Source organism: Thunnus maccoyii, chromosome 2 (assembly GCF_910596095.1).
Source record: "Thunnus maccoyii chromosome 2, fThuMac1.1, whole genome shotgun sequence".
Lineage (NCBI taxonomy): Eukaryota > Metazoa > Chordata > Actinopteri > Scombriformes > Scombridae > Thunnus > Thunnus maccoyii.
Window position 1 is genome coordinate 34559025 of NC_056534.1, and position 23042 is coordinate 34582066.

Here is a 23042-nt window from a genome sequence, read left to right on the forward strand (position 1 = left end):
CATAAACTCTGCACCTGAACACGAAAAAGGTTCAAGGAGTTCTAGCTCCTGACTCCACTGACACAGCATGAGAACAGCTACAGTATATCACAACAAAAAGATTTTCTGAACAAAGTGCAGCTGAGGAGGAGGAGCGCCTCGATTAATGACAACTGACTCAGGATGTGAGTAAAATTTGTTTGTTTACACTCAAACAGCTGGTGCACATGTGCTGCTCATAGAAGCAAGGAGTTTTCACACTTTTATCTAATTATATTCACTTTTATAAATTTGAAGTTTGCACAAATTGAGTATTAATTTGAGTATCATCTTATTGATTAAAGGAATTGTGGACATTTTCTGAGGAAGCTTTTCGTTGAGAACTACTTTCTAGGATTTATAATTCTAATTACGGTAACTTACAGCTTTTCCTTCAAACGAAACTGAAGTTCCTGCTCTCTGGCTGAAATCACTTGCTTTAGTGTTAGCTTGTGAGTGAAAACCTGCAGACTTGCAATGATTGCCTATCTCATTCTAATCCCTACACTCTCATCTACAGATGTGCAGTATGTACTCCTGTAAAAAAAACACTATCAGGATTATGGCAGCACTACGGGCAAATAGTTGGACTTGCTGATTGCAGGTTGAAGCTACTCAAGTTCTTCAGTTCAGATGAGCCACCTCCAGCAGGTCACCAATCACTAAAAACTAGAGGAAAAGCAGATAAAAGTAGAACTCATTCCTCTTTCAACAGCTCTCCCTGAAACATGACAGGTTAGCTGAGAATAAAGTGAACTGGCTAACCTTCAACTTAAGTTTTTCCTCCCCACAGAACCAAAAGGTGTAAATAAAAAAAAATTGGCAGTAGGGAGGGTAGAGACAGTCAGGTCATAGTCAGGACACTTGAAGAGGGGGCATGTAGTGATACAAGCTGGATAATATCAAATTATTGGACAATTATATGCCAAAATCCAGGCATATCAAAATGACCCATATAGTAGTGCTCACATAACCACTCATCGCCTGCCTCAGCAAGGTGAGGAGGACATCTGTTCATATTCTGGACACTTGAGGAGGGCAGGGTAGTTGGAGGAGTTCATCTGGAGGGAGGCCTCAGAGGAGATGGAGGAGGGACTGCGGCCACGCCCGGCCCAGGCGTCTGGATGGAGGAACTGGCCGGAGTAGTCAGAGCAGTTGCTGAGGCGAGGCCGGTAGAAGCCCTGGTGGGGCCGGTACATTTCCTCTGCTGTGTAGCGCTTCATGAACAGGTACACTGACATGACGCCTGCTGTCTAAAAGGGGAAATGAAGGAAAATGGTTCCTGATTAGTTCTGTTTTACCTGCTTTTGATCATTTACTAGACTCTGCATCGTTTTCAAGGTTTGTTGTTGACTAAAGTTGACTTAAAGTAATCTAAACTAAACATACTGTAGTATTTTTCACCATAACGAGCATTTATTTCATCAATTGCATGAAAGGATTATTGAAGATTATTGCAAAATGGGAGTAAATATTAAATTATTTGATGATTAATATTTTTGCCCCAATAATCAGCAGTAAGAATCAACCCCCTACAGCGAACACTTGAATCATGACTCAGTCAAATGTGTTCATGCAAGCGCTCATGTGTGTATGTGCTCTATGTGTGTTGAATATTTTCTTTCTTTCATTAAATGAGATTAATAATTCTTCTGTTGATTAATTTCCGACTTCACTGCACGCAAGTCAGAATTTCACAGAAAAAGAATTTCACAGACAAACGCACATTTAACATTTTGTGAACGACTAAACTGCATCAAAAGTAACCTCCACTGCTTTGTTGAAAGGCAGGATCCATTATCCACAATAGAAATAGAATAAACACATGAATCATAGCTTATTAATCCTAAATGATCATGTTTTATGGGGACTATTTCTTACAGCACAATACATTACAGTTATTTACATCTCAAGGATTAGATTTTGCAAAATGAGGATGCTAAAAGACTCAATCTCTTAATGTTTGATGCATTTATTTTCTACCCTACAATGATTCATACATCTCTCACACAAAGAAAATTGAATTTAAGATGAAAGATTAGTGTCTTTAGCTGTTAATTTAAGCATTAATGAGAATCTAAAATGCTATGTAAATCATGAACGCAACATATGAGAGATATATTGATGCTAGTGCTGTCTTTAAGCAAGTCAACCTTCCCTGGGATGTCTCATGTTGATGTACACCTGGGCAGCAAGCAGAAACAGGCCCTTGACGCACATTTTGGTTAGTTAAGAAAGCTTTAAAGGACTAGCTTTGATACCTGCTAGTGAAACCAACGATGTGAGATATATGGTTACATTATCCACATTTGCCGTAGTGAAGTTACCTCAGTGAGCAGGAAGGAGATGGCAGCAAAGGCAAACGACCAGCCGTACTTGTAACTGAAATAGGCCTCGTTAGTTTTGGTCCTGTTCAACATTTCGTCATTAATATTGGAGATGTACAACACCAGACCAACTACCAGAGACAGACCTGAGGAAGGCAGAGAGAGAGGAGAGGACAGAAAGACAGATTTCTAATGACTACGGCTAGAAAAGGAAGATTGTATGACAACCATCTCTCTTGTTGCCATAAATTATTATGAACCATGCAACAGGTAAGAAAACAACAACAGTACATGTCACTGCACTCGAAGTTAAATGAGTTGGAGTTGGACCAATAGCACAACATGACAACAGCAGTATATATACTAATAACTATTTTCCAATAAACTATTTAAATGCAGGTTCACACTCTTAAATGTACAGTATTTTTTAAAGGTATCTCTGTCACATTTTGTATGTGTTTGTTGATTTATTCTTTTGGATGTATGTGTGTAGAAGCCAAACCCAGTACCTGACAGGATGAAGAAGATTCCAGACACAAAGGCCAGGATGGTGCGATGGGGTCGAATGTGTCCGATGTTACTGAGTACAAAACCAATGAACATGAAGAAGAGGCTGACCAGAGGAAAGGGTGTGGCAGAACGGATCATCTCTGGAAGAAGAAACGAGAAAATTATGTTTTAATTTGTAATTTGAGATGTGCTGATTACATAATGGTTGTTACAACTTCGTCCTAATGCAAACTTTTGGGTTTTTTTTCTTTTTATGCATTTTTTTATTGACTTTCTCAAACTTTTAATAGGAGTTTTCCCTGAGGTTTTCCACTGGGGCTAGTCTTACTCCTAATGGGTTTAAGACATGGTTCTTTATTTATATTAAGATGAAGTTGGACCTCCCTACCGTGAGCAAATGGTACAGTACCTCCCAGAAGTACAGGGAGTCTGTGATACTTCTCCCCAGACCCCCATTGTGTTCTCCATTACACAAAATGTTACCCTTCCAGCTAAGTGGAGCAGATGTCTAAGGCCATAACCTCAATGGAACTGGTTATTTAATTAGTTGGGTAAAGTTAGGACCTATTACAGTCTACTGTAGATATCCAGCACCACATAAACTCTTGTTTAAATGAAAAAAACAAAGTACAAGTGAGCCTTTTTTATTCACATTGAGTCTGAAACATTTGAAAATTCAGGAAAAGTTTTGGTTCTGAAGCAAAATGGTGACAGAAGATCAAATGGCAGGTACAGTCATGGCAAAGTAAGGTATTACATAGATGCTACGTACTTTAAAGTGTCATTTTCTATAAACATGAAACGTGCCATTATATATATTTACATCAATGACCTTATGCAACTGAGTTACTACTAATGCACACAGTATGTTCATTTAATTTTCCCAGTGTGCCTGAAAGTATATTTTAATTTGTTGTGCACCCATTGGGCAACAAACACTTTTTAGCAATATCATTTTCTGGATTTTATTTGTTATCACGTTTTTAGAAAAAATGACAATTAACTATTAATATCACTTTCCACATAAATCCTTACTGTCTTTATTTTACTCATTTCGAGGAGTCTTCTTATTTCTTTCTCACATGTACACTTCTTCACTCACTGTGCTTCTTTCACATTCAACTTTCTCTCACTTCTCTCTTCTTCACCTCCACATCTTCACATTAATTCTCCTGTCTCCCACTTTTTAACTTCTGTTTCTGTCTTTCTTCTCTAATACAGTACTTAAAAGAAAAAAACATCTTTGGTGTTTTTATATTAGTGTGTTGTTCATTGCATTACAGACATGATTGCATGTGTACTGATGGATTTTTATAAAATTTTATCTTTTTTTTATACAATTTCCCTCAATTTTCTCTACTTCAGTTAATGAGTTCCCAAAATGTGATATGACAATCGTTGGAGAGAGTTGTGAGGCATATATATGTATTCAGATGATCAACTAGATTTACCTTTGGGAGAGTTCATTATCATTGCTGTAGTTCTTCTGATTTTGGCACCAAAGAATGAATGTTACAGACTGCCGCTTGAAGGCATGAGGGATATGAGAGCTGCAGTGGCTGTCTTGGCAGAATTTCTTGCCGAAGTTCCAACTGCTTGTCTGCACACTAATAGGGCTTATGTGTATCCATGCATGTTTCCCCCTGCAGGGGGTCTACAAAATGAAAATAGCACTCTTAAATTTTTCATACACAGCTCTTATCTGGAGTGAATAGGCCATGGAAATTGGACCAGGAATAGCACAAACCACATGTGATGGGAAGATGACAGCTTAGTGTGGAGGTGTGGCCTCAAGTCACGCGACTTTTATTCGGGTCAGACGAAGGTCATGTAATACGTGTGTGGACTTTAGACTCTGCCTATGACTTGTTAGTGTTAACTCTACTGTTGGTCTGGAAAGGACTGCAGACAGACATGCTACCTCAGTGACACATGGTGTTGCCAATTGTTTTTTTCACCTGCCTCTGATGAGCTTCACAGGAGGTTTGTAACACGTTGGAGGTCCATAGTATCATCCACAGTTCCACCCCCAACTGTGCAAGTGCCCCAACCAACCAGCAGGAGTTGAGACAATCAGGAGACACCTCACCTGGCTTCCCATCCGTGAACATGAACAATATTGTTTGATGGACTGCACCTTTCCGCTAAAGAACACTTGATATTTGCAGTGGGCACTGGAACTAAACCACTGTGCCACCTGTGTGCCCTTACCTGCCACTCGAGTAAACACTAGAGACTTTAACAGTTTCACAAAACTGAAGCATTGCTCATATAATAGTGAAGTGTGAACAGTTACTTACTGAGGACACTAACAGTGGACTCAGAGGTCATCTGGACATTAGTGGGCATCACATACTCTATGGTAAAACATCGACCTTTCTCCTCCCCTGGAATGAAGGAGAGGAAAAAACATATTCAATAAAATTCACATAAACCTAGAATAGAAACGAGGTTAAGCGCTTTACAGAATTGATTAAAAAGTTGATTGGTCCACTGTGACAAAGGAAAGTCAAACACAGCAGCATGTACAGTATTTTACTAGAATACATGGAAGTCTTGTAGCCTTTGTACTGTGATTATAGCTATCATTGCAAAAAGTAATGACTGTACTTCAAAAACATCAAGTTTTCAGGAACTGGACAGGATTTATTTTCATATGCTGGAATGAGTAGACTTTCTATGATGGCTGTGAAACATTTTGTTATTCCAGCAGATTTCATGTGGGAAGCTGTTGAATGCCACTCAGAAACAACCTCACAGCAAGTTTCAACTGAGCGAGAATCAACAACTTGTTTGATATAATACACTACTTCTGCTGTCAGTATTTGGATGAGGAACAACCAGCGTTACATGTTAGCAACTTTCTTTTAATCACTTTGACAAATACAGGCACCAAAACACAAATACACAAAAAATACACACACTTGCAACTGATGTCTTTCTCAACACTTCATTAGCTCCACACACACTATGAAGTGTAAGATTAGGTGATATTTTGTAGTTCAGCATATGTAATTAGCTTTCATAATGCCTGTTATGTGTTAAGACAGTGCATACTGGGGGTTTGGTTCAAGTGAAACCTAAAATATAAATATATACATTAAAGGCATACTATGTAGGGTTTGCCGGTTGCTGTTTGTAAACATAACATTCAAAGATGGCCGCTCTGGCTCAATGACACCAGAGCAAGCTGATAGCACAGTTGAGGGAGAGATTGGGAGCAGTGGTGGTCTTGCAAGCTAGACAGTGAATGAAGAGAGGGAGCAGCGGTAGTGAAACAAAGCAGTGAATCAGATAAATAAAACGTTATTTTCTGATTGTTTCATGGTGGTTATGTTCTAAAGCACAAATGAACACACCCACACCTCCGCACAACCCTGCAGGAAGATGCCGCATGTGGTGTGTTTGGTGTGTAATTGGCTGTGGGCTACACACCCACCGCCCAAAGGTTGACGCCCAGAAATTTATAGGTATAGGTCTTTGTTTGTTTGTTTGTTTTTTCAGGAAAATCTTGCATAGTATACCTTTAAACATTAAATCTTACCATGAAGCATTTTAATGGTACATTTATTATAATGCACACTGATAATGTTTACTGATAAACAGCTAATCCATCTTGGCTGTGTTTTGAATCATTACTCATCAATAATATAAAGAGTAAAATATGTAACGGCTGCTAATTTTTCAAGTTCTTGAGGTTCAGCTGGTTGTTGAGGAGTGTAAACTTGGCTTTTAGTCTTTGGTGTCTTATCAAATCAAGTCAATATGATGGATCCCTTTTGTACAGTCTGTGCACTAGTTACATAATTATGATAGACAGGCTAATATAACAGCAGACTAGACCATGTCTTTACTGCACTGTTTCATTCGATGCATTTTTAGACTATAACCAGTCGATCTAATGTGTGTGTGTGTGTGTGTACTGTGTTCAAGACAGAGACTAAGAGGGAGAAAGAGAGTCAGAGTTACAACTTTTGCTCGAGGCTCTAGTAGGGTAGTGTTGAAAAATTTTGTTCACTGTGGTGCTCCAGCCTGGCACAGCCCGAAGTTATTCTAGGAAAGAACTAGTTCATGTGATGTGTTTACTGACCATGTCAGAAGGCAAAACTGTTCTGAATGGCCACACTCGAACATGGGATGCCTGTTGTGCTTAAATGTTTAAATATGGGGATAATGGCGTTTAATATCAGATAGTCAGTTTAAGAAAGATACAGAAATTGTCAGACATAGACCCTCCCCCCAATTCCAGCATCAGAAGGCTTTTCAACCATCTGAAAAGCAGTTTTGATGGAATATACAGGTGCCTAAAATGACCAGCCGAGGTAAGGCCCAGGTCAAAATTTCAGGACCGTGCTGTTACATATTATACATACATAAGAATATAGGATCTCATACTTGTATTCCCTATAAGCTTTCTAGTTCAAGCACTTCTTAGCGAAAGGAAATCAAGAGATGATCTGAATGCATCAAGAAGAAGGCTAAAAGCATCAGAAAGTGTAACAGAGATGTAACAAGGTATGAAGGCAACCCCAAAACTGTCACTTTTTTTCTCTTTTGCTTTTCGCACAAAGTCAAAATTTAATCTCACTGAACGAAACACAGCCTTACGGTCAACCATTATGTAGGGATAATGTAAGGGTAGGTCTCCCTGAAGTTTCCCTCCTCTGGGTTGTTCAACCATTAGTTTAACAGTCATGCTTGTTTTAGCAAAGCTTGTTTTTTAAAAATATGTGGCAACTCATTAATGTTAAGTCCATTGAAATGTAATTGCAACAGAGAGAAATAATAACTATTACTGAAAATGGTTTCATGGAGCAGACTTAAATGTTCCCTGAGGAGTTTTCTTGTGAACGAACAAACGTTATGTTTCCATAGAGAGTTACTAACAAAGATACTGAATGCATTTCCTTCCTCCTAAAACATTTTCAGCGTCAGTTTTTAAAGTACTTTAAATCCTGCATTGTTTAGTCTTCTTCTTCCCTGCCTTTGCTGGTGTACTGCTGTGTTTCTTGGTGCATTGAAGCCACTTGTGGAATTGTAATAGTGTGAAACCATTGACAGGTGCATCACACCACCCGCGTGCATATGCATGTGCATATGCATCCCAGTGTGTGTGCACGTCCTACAGTAACTGCTATTCCAGTCTTGTAATGAAAAACGTTAATAGTTGAATACATTAAACTACATTAAAATTTATGCAAATGCAATTTTAATGATGCTATGTAGCAGCTGCTGCAAAGCTGAACTGACAGTCTAATTGTATGAAGGGGAGATTATGCTATAAACGTTACAAACAAGATGTACACTAATTTCCAAGGACAGTACATCCAGCTAAAAATAAATAAATAAAACAAGATGAATCTACTCAGTGTCCAGATTATACTTGATGACATGAATACTCTAACAACTAGTTCTGCTAAAAGCCTTGCAGCCAACAATAAATAGGCGGTGAAGTGCCCTATATCGGACATGATTACAGCACTCACAGTGACAGAATGTAAATGCCGGCTGTGTGGGTAAAGATCCTCTATGTGAGCTCATGCAGGAATGAAACGAGCAACACCCGATGAACTCTAACCAAAATCAATACTGACCAAAACAACACACAACCTCATTCACATTCTCTGGCATAACAGCATACTGTGATAGTGGGCAGTAATTGTTTCTGGGTCAAACACTGTGCACCACAACCATTAAGTGGGCAATAAGGCCACTCAATTGCCCTTAAAATACACAGTGGACCATTAGTTCCTTAATAGCAATTGCCTGTTACACAGCAGGAAAACATCTGTTATCTAATCACAACTGGATTGGCCACATATTTGCCATGACCGAACAGTTAATTGTGGGACATGGGTTAATGGAACATTTCAACAGTAAATGGGATAATATTGCAGGGTAACATTCAACTATTAGCAATATTTGCAGAGCCATGTTTTGTTTTTTTTCAAGATTTTCAGGTGAAAAAATGTCTCAACAGAAATATAATTGAGAATGATAATGAGAGCATAAATAGAGTTTAGCATCTACACATTTAACAACAGTAACAGCATATTGATACAGTCAATTGTTGCCATTACCAGAGGGAGCAAGAGGGTAAGAGCAAATGTTGATACCTGGTTTACTCTGGGACAACGCTTGTCTGGAGTGTTGTGTCTCTACGAAAAGAATAAAATCTAACAGTTAGTGTTTCTTTTCGAAATCAAGACCTGCAGGCATGCCTTTGTGATGTTGAAGCTGGGAAGGAACAATATTTTGATAGGCTAAAAGGTGTTTAAGCATGCAATGTGGGACGACGTGAGGTTTTGTAACCTTATGTAATTTTTCATATTAAGTGCTTTGGTAGAAAAAAAAGATGCAGGTCAAAAAGAGGGAAAAAGAAAAAGGTCTTCTGCAGCAATCCATGGTGCCTCTACAGCTACAGAGAGTGAATCAGCCCTTGGGTAAGTCATGAGGGACGATGTCTTGCAAACTCATCTTTCAACTGAAATAAAATACTTCACACATTCAAGGATGCAGCTTAGAATTAAAATAGAGTTCACATACAAAAGGAGAAGTACTGGTCCCATCACTGCACAGAGCTAAATGCAAAGTTAAAATACTCATGCTCCAGTATTCAAACACTAAGCAAAAACTAGAGTAGTAGTAGTAGGAAAGAAATATAGGTGAGTGAGCAAGTGCAATATAGAGTCTAGTGAATGAAGAGATTCAGGCCCAGATTCACAAAACTTGGTGTGAAAGTCAAGGTCCACTTCGTTGCTTTTTCCAGAGCTTTCAACAGCAAATGCAAATGGCGTTTGCTCAGCTGTTATGGAGCTGGTTAAGTTGTCATCATGTGACCAATGTTCCATACTTAGGCCATGTGATAACCGGTGGTCTGACAACTAAATTAACTCCATGACAACTGAGCAGATTTGAATTTGCTGATGAAGGCTGCTGAAAGCCCCAGAATAAGATTATAAAATGACTTTGTCAAACTCTTTGCACCTCATCATAGATGTGACATGTGAAAATAAATTATATGTGCATTTTAACATTTTTCAATGAATTCTTCAATATAAAGATCTGGTCTAATACCATACAAATATTTCCATTACCCAAAATATTTGTGTAGAACATGCATGATCCTTTGAAAGATGGCATTAAGATTTTGCAAGCAATGTTTCCACACAGAATGGCTAAGACAAACAGCAATGGTTTGTGCCACAGGGTTCCTCTACAGTAAATACATTTCTTAGTGAGTAACATGGCAACTGCATAATTATGTGCAAATGACCCTGGCACAGGAATCTTTGTGAATCTGGACCTTTCCATGGAAATTTCTGTTTGGAACTAAATTTTCAGTCTGATTTTGGAGCTCATGTCTGAACAGAAACCTTATACATCTATAATATTGGTTCAGTTTTTCTTAAAACACCATACCTGAAGAGTCAAATGGACACTTCAGTATTTGCCACTAGTGATAATCAAATTAGTGGATACACAATTTTGAGCAGATCACTCTCCAGATAAGTCTTGACTGAAAGAAGATACATCTTGTTCACCTTACCTTGATAAGCAAGGGATAAAATAAATTGTTTAACTTTGTATAGGTCTTGATTTATGGCATCCATTTATTCCAGACTTCATATTAACTTACCAGCCAAGAAACAAACCCTCCAGAGGCCAGAGTGGAGGGACATGCGTATCTCTGTACTCTGGTTGAGGGGAAGGATGACGCCTTCCTCCAGGTAGAGCCAGTAGTCGGTGCTTACGGCGATCCCCAACAGGCCCAGGCCGCAAACAGCGAACACGCTGCTCAGCAACGTCAGCGCCTTCCTGCCACATAGGCTCATACCACAGCCTCAAGAGCAGAGGGCGCCGCCGGCAGAAAGGGGAGCTGAAAGAGAAAGAAAAAACATCTTTAAAAAACCAAAGTAAAGGGAAATAAGTTGTTGTGAAAACTGCCCTTGAGGTATGAAAACAGGAAGATTGGAGAAAACAAATGAGGAAAACTTCTTAAAATAAGAAAACTACAATGACTTTTTTTTTTGAAGTAGATGGATTTTTTCTTTTTGACTACATGCTGTCTCCTAAAGGAAAAGCAAAAGGAGAGAAATGTTCTGAGTCTTCAAAAAACAGTGAAACCATCATCTAATCGCTGAAATAGAATCACTTGTATATAAAGAAAATTAGCTGGATTCGAGGATCCTCTTGATACTAGTGGAATTACTTATATTGCTATCTTTCCCTAAAGATACTCACACTGGTTTCAGAAAAACTCTACATGCTATGTACCTGAAGGTATTTATTACCAACATGTTTTTAATTGCTTAAAGAACAACTTAAGCTGGAATATGTGATTAACGGCTTTGGGGGGTAACTGAGGGTTGCTGTGTGGACAGTGTGGGTGTAATATTTAAATATATTACAGTTGCTACCATAGGACTGTACACCAAACACTTTATATAAATAATTGCTGTTGACACCATTCAGAGATGAGTTGGAAATGAATGGAAAGTAATGAATGGGAATATGATAGCGAAGGGCTTTCAGCTGAGAAAGATCCCCTAGCCTCCAAATCTCTCATTAGAATTTAAATAACCACTTTATGGAGGACCAAAGGTTTAGTGAGGCGTGTTAGAAGATACATTATTTACATTTATTATTAATACATTTGTTTTAGTTTTTCAGATAATTATTTTTATTTGCTAAAGTTTCTGCTAAAACCATGCACAACTCCTAGTATCTGATAAATCCACTTCCTCTCTGTTACATCCAGTGATGCAGAAGCAGCATTGCAGATGGTTTACATTATGTGTCAGCATATGAATGTGTGCGCTCATCACACAAAATGATGGATCTGTTCGTATGTAGCCGGTGCCCACATTCGCCGGAAGCTGGAGCACTGGGGAGCTTGGCATAGGATACGTGTTGAAAAGAATTGATTTCATATAATGAGTTCTCAGTGTGCTGCCACATTGAGCGCTCACTGGAAGACTGGAAAGATGGCAAGTGAATATGTGAAAGGATTTTCAACTTTTCATAAGACTTTTTCATCTTCATGGATCAACGTCATGACTGGATGTAAAGCCTCGGGAGAACAGAGTGGAGAGATCTCCATACATCTACTAGCTCGCAGCTCAGAAGTGGTGCTTCAATATACGGGACAAAGGGGGGATAATGGAGATAATGGTTATAAATAAAGCTTTTAATAATGATACAGCAATTAAAGTTTCAACAAAAAGCAAGCCTCATGGATCGGGTTCTCATACAATAGAAAGATTCTGAGTGTTTCTTACATCTAGCCATGTATGCAATGCCATATTTCCACAACCTACAAATATATACATTATAAATACAATTGGATATTATAGAAAACAATACATGTTGATCAGGTAACATTATTTATATGGTTTGTGTTCAATGTAAAGAATTTATTGTGTATTTTTCCTTGTGCAAGATCATTTATAACCATGTGCTCCAGACCTCATCCCTCTAATGGATGTAAAGCCAGTTGCCCCACTTCTTAACACAAAGGGTAAAACATCCTACAAGACTATTGCTGTAAGTCCAATACATACTATTAATAAGATACATTTACAAGTTGTTGTTGCAGTTACTTTTTTTATTATCTTTTAATAGTTAGTCTTAGTTATTTTCTGTTTGAAAGTAAAAGTCTAATGAGGGACGGAGGCTGTGAATAAGCTTCATCTACATGGCCTACATACAGTACATTACACCTCTTGCATCTCTTCCTCCTATCTAACAGTGTTTATTGTGTTGTCTCTGTTAACCCCTTAACATCCACCCTTTTTATAGAATTTTCGCCTATTTGGCACACCCAAATGGAAAAGCTTATAACAGAAGAACTGTAAGGCCATGATGCATGTATTAGGTTTCATTTGACAAGTGACATCTTCTAGTTTCTGGAAATGTGTTTGTTTAGCATGTGGCTAAAACACAAACAAAATTAAACCAGTTCACATAAGTATTTTTGGTCCTCGTCTATCATGAGTCATATTTGAATAACAATAATCAGGACATGCTTTATGCCACAACTATGCAGAACACCTTATACCTTTTACATCTTGTCAACCTGTGTAAAATTCCAGACCTCTAGGTCTAACCTTATTGGAGCTAGGGAGTTTTTAGTTTGTGGTGTCACTGGTGTCCCCAAACCCCTCCAATCATCTCCAATTGGCCAAATTGTGCCAGTTGCTTTGACTCATTACTGTGTGATGCTACCGCTTACAACTGGCTTAAGCGGGTCGCCGTTGACCCGGTGGATTTTAAAGGGTTAAGCAAAACCCATATTTCAGAAGTTGAAATTAAAATGCACATTTGATACATACAATTCTTCTTTCTTTCCTTTTTTCTTTCTCTTGCTTCACATGTCAAGCTATGAACTAGTTCATCTTGGTTGTGCATGTGTGTGCGCACAGGTACGAGCATGCATTCTTGGAGTATTACTCATCTTATTTAGATGACCTGAGAATAGCAGGCAGAGGCATATTTGAAATGACGTTTCTAAGATATGTAAGTATAACATCTATGATTATAGTCATATAGCAAGAAAAAATCGAACTATCTTTTATAATACCCATATAACTTCCAATTCCAAAGTATTGTAAAAAAGAACACAAATCCAATCTGGATGATTTTTAGCTTTAGATAAGTGTCCTTTACCTGTCTCTTGAGAATGAACCTGCTTTTGAACTATGAACCATAGGTCAGTGTATTGGACCAGAAAGAGCAATGGTGATTGGAAGCAGATGGGATGAATGCATAAGCAATCAGAGTTCACTAAAGCACAAAGGAGCAGCATTAATGAGAAAGGAATATCATTAAACCTCAGCTATTCTTGACTATGGTGCAATCAGTAGCCATTCATTTACAATATCCATGTAAGGGTTCTATTTTCAGTCATTTAGCATTAAGTTACAAGTTGCAGACAAGATGTATGCTTTCCACTCACTCCATTTTTTTTGTGTTTCTGTGCTCACCAAAGATCTGTTTTTGGTTGTACAGCACAAAAAGCACACATCCAAGTGCTGATTGCACCTAAAAGTGGGCTTCCATGAATAGGGTGTCATTACAGAAAGAGAAAGAAGCGGAGCTATTTAGGCTAGTTACTTTTCAAGCATCTACAAAAGTAGACAAGGAAATTGTGATGATCATCATTAATATTTATGTTACACAACATTTTGCATTTGAATCTCAAATAAAACATTCATGATAAAGTTATATATGTATTTTCATAGAATACAGGCATGATTAGACATGTTTTTCTGTGACATACAGCTTCTGAAACTTCTGTAACACCATTGCATGACTCACACTATTCATAGGTTGTTGCAACAAGCCAGATGGTTTTGACACAGACATTATTCAAATCAAGAGCAAGAAGGGGGTCCAGACAGATTGACACCACATATGTAAAAGTGACAGATATCCAACTCGAACGCTTGAAAAAAATTGCTCTGTAATATAAATGGTTGAGGAAAGACACTGTGTAGTATAGACATACTATGAAGTTTCCACAAGATGGGAAGAATTAGTCCGCCGTAGTGTTAAACCAGAAAATTCTATCTATTTTGAGCACAATACACAATAATGACAGAGAGCTACTAAACCTACATTTGGACATTTTTTTGTTTTGTTTTGTTTTGTTTGTTTTTATTGTAACACAAGCAACCGGCTAAGAACGTTAGCTAGACACAAAACACACACACATACACACACACATTAACACCAGTCCTTTATGAATATTCATAATTCTACTCAATGCTTTGGTCTCTAAAGGATTATAAATGGGGACTGATCTGAGCTGAGCAAAAAGCTTTTATTTTTATTGATAAATATTACTCATTAGATGTTCAAAGCTGGGACCAACAAAAAAGCCTCGGAGTCCCTTCCTGCCTGTAAAGGGATACACAAAACAACCGCTCTCCTGCATAAACATAAGTGTTCCCTTTAAAAACCTATTTGAATCTGTGACATGAATCCGCTCCTGCTTTAACATGATGATGAATTCAGCAAACATGTTCCTGTCATCTTAAAATATGTCACAATTGACCAGAATTGTTTCAATTAAATTATGTTGAAATTACAGAAATATTCTATTTTCCCGGTGTTACACTAGTTCACAAAACATTTTTCAAAAGGCAGTGATGTAATACTGAACAATACCACTAGGAGTCTAGAGGCCATGCTCGTATCTGGTAATGTCATCACGAAAAGTGGGGCATTCCTCTTCTGTCTACTTTTGTTAACATGCACCTAACCTTTTGTCAACCTTAATTTAAGCTGGCTCACTGCCAAACATACCACTTTCAGCAAGAACAATCACACAAACACAGATGTCTCCAGCCTTTTCAAGTGTGTAGTATGTTGAAAGACAGACCTCCAAGGTAGGGCAAGTAAATAGTTCACCTGTACTGTAACACAAAGGCCTGCAAAACACAATTATTGGCTTAAGAAAAAGATTTGCACAAGCACATGGTGGATTTTTACCTCACCTTTTCCTCACCTGACAAAGTTAAAAGGAGAATCTCTAGTTTAAAGGTAAAAAAAAAAATTGCAAATACTTTTCAAAAATATATTGTCCACCTGCTGAATTAGTGAGTATGGTCCATGGCTGTGATGAGAGCACTGAGCTTCGATGAGCTTTAATACAAAACAACTGACACCCTAATTCGAATTTGTGTATTTGTTCATCTCTGTTGAGGGTTTGTCAACGTCATGGCATGGATCTCTCTCGTTGAGCTTATTGACCCACTTACTGTGTCTGTAAGAGCGTGGCAGCGAGTGCAATCCCTCTGGTGCCTTTGATGTGGACAGGCAACTAACACTGTGGGATTTAGTTGCTGTAGCTTGTTGCTAGGGTTGGCTGGAGGAGCCTGAGGACAATAGCAGTCCAATGGACGAGAGGAGATATGTCATCAAGCCACGGACACAGCTGGACGAGGCTGGCGGCCCCCCATCATCGGCCTGCTGAGATCTGCTATTGTACAGTTTCAGCATACGTACTGAAGGGAGAACACTGCACATGCCTACAATACAGTATGCATGCACATACGCATACATACATCCTGTTGTCAGTTAATTGTATAGAAATTCACATCCTTCACATCCCGTCAAATAGCTCTTAAAGGGCCATTTCACCAGTTTGTTAACACCATGTCAATCTTTTTTTTTAATCTGTCCTTTAAGAGGAAAAACAGATTGAAATACACCCAATAAGGGATGAGGAAATTACATTTTTCAGTCCACAGTGTCAAGTTCAGACTCTGCAATGCCCAGTTTTAACAGAGACTATCCGCCCCCTGCAAGCATATCAAGCTAGTCCTTTCATGGTAAATATTTAATGTGATTATGTGCCGACTGGAGCAAGTGTTTGATTGTGTCTTATGTTTATACATAATATTTCATGTCCAAATAAAAAACACAACAACTGAACAATTATTTTGTGCCGTTGGGAAGAGTCTGTTAAACCTACTACTAATTTATCAAAGTTATGTAATTAATAGAAGCAGCTAGTGCTACATTAACAATTTAGCAGAGCTGCTAATGAAGGAGTCTTCCAATCTGTTCATTGTAGCATTGTTGTTTTGTCTGCTCCCTTAACTATATGATTCTATTAGTTAGCACTATGTCACAGAGGACATTTTTCTCCCCAAATGCTCTTATATATCAGCCATAATCTTTGACCTACGCTGGCTTCTGGCATTCGATGGAGATGTCAAGAAGTCTAATTCTGGAGAAGCATTAGCGCTCCCTTGAAGGCATGCCTACCAAAAATGTGAAAATGCACACTGTAGAAGCCAAGTCCCTGCTGTAGGCGAGACGACTTGTAAAGCATCATCTGGCAAAAAGCAGAGAGAGGTGGTGGTGGCGAGCTGTCAAGACGGAGAACGAAGTGGAAATTTCTTGTGTCAGATTCTCACCTCCTCTCCACATTAGAATCACGGGATTCAGGTTCAAACTAAGTCATCCAGCTCTTGACTGACTGTTAATGTTGCCACATATTTGATCACAGTTGAACCAGATGACCTAATGTTGGAGGTGTTCTCTTCCCTCAAGCACAAGACTCTAGAGCAGCACGCATCTAAACGTAGTACTCTCCTGTAATGTCAGATCATCTTAATTGGATGGGGCAGCTCTGCCTTTCATGCTGTTCCAATGGCAGTTCCCTTATGTCTTTTAGCAAATGGTTTTGGCTTTGAGCAGTGTTTTGAGCATTTTTAAAATATGCAACTTGTTCTCTGCATTTAATATCTTCTGATGAACATAAATGAATACTAGATAAAGATAAACAGTGAAGGCCTGAACAAAGACATTAAATTACATATCTTCAGTGCAAAAGACCCTTCAAAGACCTATTTGTTTGACCAAAACTTTGCGTACATGAGGAACAATTATCTTAAACTGCTTTATTCCATGTAAACATATTTGTAGCAAAGATGGCAGACAGGTCTATTTAATCTAATAAAACCAAACTGAATTCAACACCAGTGATCTCTAAAAGGGTTGACACTCCATTGATTCTGGCACAAAAAACAGTGACCCACAGAAATAGCACTAACATCCATTTACCCGTCTTTCTTATGAGAACAAGTCTCCCATTTATAAGTGCTTGACTTGGCCCTGTCGCCAGGCAACACTATACAGAGAGGCCTCCGAATTAGTCAAGCATGAACGGACTGATGAGCGAGTCCCAAAACAAGGCTTCCTATTCGGCGGTGCATTTTACATGCTGAAGTGGGGATACAAAGGAATACAGGAGAAAGACACAGAGGCACAAATACAGCAAAGACAACTTTAAGGAACATATAATATGAAAACACACACAGATCCACAAATATAGAATATAAAGAATGATAGAAGAACCATTAAAGATGCAGTGGATGCTATTTAGTGAAAGTTTCAACACAAATAAATTATACAGTATGTTCAGTTATGGTATGTATATGTTCTTCCATTGTTAGTCCACATCCAGAAGAACTGACTTTAATAATGACTACCAGAGTCTGCGTTAAGCTGCATGGTTCTGTATATTGTCAGTTTAAATTAAAACTGAGAAAGTGGATCACTGTCATGCTAGAGGGTGTGAGCACCTCTCTCAGCTGTGATCACTGAGTTTACTTTTTTGAGGATATTCCCACCAGGACGTTCCTTAGAGGTTGAGTGATCACTGAAACAAATGAAGTGCAGCTGAGAGACTAGGTTGAGGCTTTGGGGAATGTTTGTTTACTGTATTAAACAGATTTGTTTTACTGTTTTACAGTTCATGATATAAAACTAAACTGAAACTAAATGAACTTACAATTGTACTAACGATAAACATTTTCTCATACTAACTAATTTTACCATTAATTGATATTAGACAAGCTTTTATCACAGCTGTCTGGCTATTATGACACCAATAACACACTATAATATAGAATACTATACATGGTGTATAGGAATACAGCAGTCCAATATACAATTGAAGACAGTGAACATATTTCTCAATATGAAATTTGTATCAGATTTTTCTAGTAATGATGACCTGTTTGTGTTTCCATGTTGGCAGGAGTGACTAATTGGTATGAACTATGGTGTTACTGGGTTAACAAGACACACGGGTGGAAGAGAAATGGAGGAAGACTGCATGATTTCAGTGACATATGGATGTATATGGCTGTAAATCCCTTTGCAACAAAGTCTCTGGATCCTTGTGCCTTTGAAAATTGCTATGAAGCTGCACACACCAGACATGAAAAACGCAAAAATTCACTGACTGCCAGGGGTTAAATATGTGATTCACATCAGTGGTTTAGCTTTTGAAGACATGGATAGGATTCTGCATGAATCTGAAAGCAATGCCTACAACATCTTAATGATGGCATCAGTTAAATACAATGTCTGATAATAACAGCAGGGTTTAAGTCAACTAACTTTCAATTAAATCAGCTAAAGCTCTTTAAACCTCTTGAAAATCTATAAATCTATCTTGGATCTATAAAAAAGTGGGTGGCCATAAGTATAAATGTCTTTTTGAAAGACTGGATTGAAAGTGAGCAAACCTAAAATCTTTATAGAAGTGAAACTTATTTGTCTTTGAATCACAGTCAGAAGTACCACACTATTATGTCCAGATAATGTGGACTAAATTATGTTAGTCTGTCTCATTGCAACAAGCAGTTTATCATCCAGGGAGGGTGTGAGTTGCCAGAGGGCTGCCTGTTTTGAGCCTCTACAGTGACAAGAAGTCATTTTTTTCTTCTAAAATTGCAGAAAAATAATCCCATGCAGCCCACACCACTGCTGTCTAAATTGGTGTTATAACAGTATTTGTCTGGCTGGCACACCGAGAAATGGCTGTCAGCCAAGTAGGCCTGTGGGCTGCACAGTGCTGCAATTAGAGAAATCAACAAAAAACCCAGATAAATCTGAATTTTTGCAATAAGGACATACTGAAATTGCAATTGAATCTTAAACTCAGTTTACTTTTTATAATTGCCACTTCTGTATTACCACTTACATTTGATTACTGATCAGATTACAAGGTATGCAATTATAAATCTCATAACAGCAATCATTTATACATTTTCCCCTCACAGGACCACATCCTTTAACTAACTACTGATTACAGAGTGAATGTAGGCGATTACTGTGCCTCCAGCACATCTGTAGAAGTAAATCTCAGAATGTCATTAGTTTTCAGATACCTAAAACAAATGTTATATGTGTATCTTGGTCAATGGTTAAGTAAATTAGTGTGTCATATAGTCAGAATCTAATCGTTGGCTACCTCCTCTGGACTATAACCAAAGCCAGCTGTTTGCTACGCCTGCCATGTAATCTTTGGCTCGAGCACAAGTCGCTGTCCGCGGTGCTGAAACAGTAACAAACGCTCTCCTGCTGAACAATCAATATCAAAGCTGTTAGTGAGCCTTTTGAGCCAGTTGGATTCCAGGAATGAAGAGGAGGAAAACTCATCTAAACTCCGTTTGCCCACGCTTTTATTGGCGCTGTATAAACCATGTAAATCCCAAGTGGGCGTAGTGTTGAACTAATTTAAGTTATGCGATGATATCAAAAATAGATATGATTTTTTTTTTTTTTTTAAAACATAAAATATAACCAATAATTCTTGTTCCTTAAAAATATTTTGATATCAGCGTCATTATCCCTCTAACCGACTGTAAGAAATCGTTATTTAGTCGCGCATATCACATATTCTCAACATCTCTCTTTTTTCTCCTTCTTCCCTTCCAGTTTCTTTTACTTTTCTAAATGTAAATGTGTCATATTATTACAATGCATTAGGGTCTATCTCGATTAGCTTACCACCTGCAGCCAAACACAATATTAGAAGGTTTTAATGACAGAATTGAGTTTAGCTTTGTATCTATTGTGTCTCTAAACTGTAGATTCGCGGTGGACTGCATGTGTTGGAGGGGAGCAAAGGATGATAAATAGTAGATAAAAACCTGTTAAAGTCAGATAAAAATGTAATTTGTGTCTCCATACTGTCTTCAAACAAGTTTGTCAAACGAAAAAAAAATAGAGTAAACTCCATTCTTCTCATAGAAATATGAGTAAATTGAGGTAATTAGACGCTTCCACCCATTATGAGGGTAAGAAAAATGTCTATTTTGCAACTTAAATATTCAAACAAGCGTCAGTTTAACTGGCATAAATCCAAACATCATGAAAAGGCATGGAAAGGCATGGAAACAATAAACATACCGCTCCCTGGTATGTTTGAAACTGTCAACAGCGCGTTTGTCAAAGCAAAAAATCTCGATATTATCTTCAAAAAAAGCACTTAAGAACAACATGGATAAAATAATTTACCTTCACGAAGAAGACTCGTTGAGGAAAGCGATGTTCTTTCTCCGCCTCTAGTCTTTCTCCTCCTGTTTCTCACCGGTCAGTCGGTCCGTGTTGTCTCGGGTTTGGCGCGCGGAAGGCTTGTGTGGCGGGTGGGACCCGCGGCTCGCGCACCGCGACTATCCAAGCCAGTCGGCTACTGAGCGCGTGGCGCGTGGCACGTGGTACCCAACTCCGCACTCAAGCCTCTCGCCAGGTGTGCGGAGGAGAGGGGAGATGTGGTGATGACAGTTTGAATGATTTAAAATCATATACATCCCTGAAGGCTCCATGACTCAATGTTCTTTTTGCAGAAGTTAGTTTTCATGTTCACGGCAAATCAAACACTTAATCGTTTGTGCTTAATGTGATGTACATCATGCCAACATTCATAAGGTGCACTGAAATTCACAACATATGCTTAATGCGTCAAAACTCATTTATACGCAGTGCTCACCGAGTCAGCTGCTTTTTGTCCAAAATTTTAGATCCAAATGTAATGTTACCAGCATTACATCACAGTTATACAGCCTACATTTTCTTTGTTTCACGGCAAAAATGCGACTGTGACACTGGACATAATGCATAGAGCTGGATTAACCAGGCAAAGCTGGTAGCTGCCCTCAGGGCCCTGGAGTTGTGATTGTGTCATAATCTTATAAGACCTTCACCGTTTCAGTCTTGTGCTTATATCTTGTATATTCCTAAGTTAATCACCACACAGCAAACCTGGCCTCCAGGTAGTATTCAAGCATAAAAACCTACACATTGCAGTGTCACAGTGTGACAGTGGGAGCAATGGGAGCACAGGTCTTTCATCTGCAGAGGGATTATTCGTAAAACAATTGTTTCTTGATGACTCAAACTAAGATTGTAATCTTCACCAGCAGGTGAATTTAATACATTTATTACAAATCACATGGATAAAGGAAATGTGGCTGCACTTCCTGTAGTTTTTTTATGTTGCTTGTCACTTGTATGCAAGATGTTATAGTACACCATTTTAGAATTTGTTCATGATGTGCTAACATCATATACTGTATGTCATTTTGTCAATATGCAGTTTTGTCACATCTACTGTCACATGTTGAAAATAAGTACTTTTTTGTTGTTGTTGTTTATGTTGAAGATGTAAGAATTTCAGGAATGTATAGACTTGTACTTTCCCAAATCTCTGGATCAACCATATTGTTGTCAAACAACTGCACATGAAAAAGTGACTTGATAAAGTGATTTAGTCATGCTGTACAGTATTGTTGTGCCAAAACCACAAAACGTTTCATTTCAGCCAGTTCTGAAAATGCCAAAAAGCCACCATCACTTTTCTGTACAATAAAAGGAAATGCTTACATCCCAACATGTAACCAGTTTTCCACTGCTATAGTAACTCAGTTTAAGAAAGGTGAGTGTACATCTGTTTCTAAATGCAAATATGAACTGCAGTAGAAGCAGAAGATACAACACAATGTCTGTTTGGCTCTTCCCACATTGTTCCCCTGTCCATTGTTGAAATGGCTTCCCTGTTGAGACACAAACTGTAGTTTTGTATGGATTTTGTAAATCTGCCTTTGCAAGTTGAAGGAAAATTCTGTTCAATAAACCTAGTGTTAAACATGACAATCTCATGATAGAATATGACATGTTAAGGACGGCAAAGATTTACACAGCCTGAGCTGCTGTCAGACTGAATTCAGCACAAACCATCTCTGAGCATGTGAACATTAATTCAGTCACTTAGGAGCATCTGGCGAATCACAGTCTGACTAACAACCGCATTCTGTTCTCAGCTGATCAGAGGCAGGGGTGAATGACGAACTCGTCATCAGCTTGGCCATGACCTGGCCTATCACACACCCTCTCATTGACCTCACAGGAGGACACTGAGGTACTTTATTATCCCATTTTATATCACTTCTTCTCTCACAGAAGCTCATTTCTCACACATTTCATCATTGTATACTGTTAAAGCAAACTTATTCTCTCCTCTTCCATTTTCTCATCTGCTTTGACAAATGTCAAAGCCTGAAGCAAGATTTAAGCTTCTTCAGGAACATGAGCGTTCCTGGCATCCTTTGGAAATACTCAGCCCTTGCTGACCAGAACAAGGTGAAGCAAGAATCTTGTAAAGCTTTTCTCCCATAGAATTTAAACACCACAATTGACTATTTACAGAACAAAGCATGTCTCCTCGTTCACTGCGCCTTCAACATCTTACCTTCAATGTCCCCTCAGAAAGAAAGGCAAATAATTTGCAGTTAACACACAAGTGCATAAAACCCTTTTTTTTTTTTTTTTAATAAATCAAGGTCTATTTTCCACAAGAGTTTGGACTCCTCCAGAATTGTG

At 38.4% G+C, this 23042-nt stretch overlaps 1 protein-coding gene across 1 annotated transcript; it reads right to left on the minus strand.

Moving 5' to 3' along the window:
* Window positions 1–435: 435 nt before the first annotated feature.
* Window positions 436–20763, minus strand: LOC121884911 (voltage-dependent calcium channel gamma-5 subunit). The gene is made up of 6 exons (XM_042394017.1): window positions 20682–20763; window positions 10495–10734; window positions 5156–5242; window positions 2855–2995; window positions 2346–2491; window positions 436–1271 (listed from the first exon to the last, which is right to left on the minus strand). The coding sequence occupies exons 2-6, from the start codon at window positions 10688–10690 to the stop codon at window positions 1008–1010; spliced, it is 834 nt and encodes a 277-aa protein (XP_042249951.1). The 5' UTR covers window positions 10691–10734; window positions 20682–20763; the 3' UTR covers window positions 436–1007.
* Between the last annotated feature and the right edge of the window lie 2279 nt (window positions 20764–23042).

Bases quoted from the DNA above. Each gene is read 5' to 3' on its own strand.
- LOC121884911 (XM_042394017.1), bottom strand. From the start codon at position 10,690: ATGAGCCTATGTGGCAGGAAGGCGCTGACGTTGCTGAGCAGCGTGTTC. The intron at 2,996-5,155 runs GTAAGTAACTGT...TTCTTCTTCCAG, and splicing joins GTCCACTGTTAGTGTCCTCA to AGATGATCCGTTCTGCCACA. The intron at 1,272-2,345 runs GTAACTTCACTA...TTCCCCTTTTAG, and splicing joins TCTCCTTCCTGCTCACTGAG to ACAGCAGGCGTCATGTCAGT.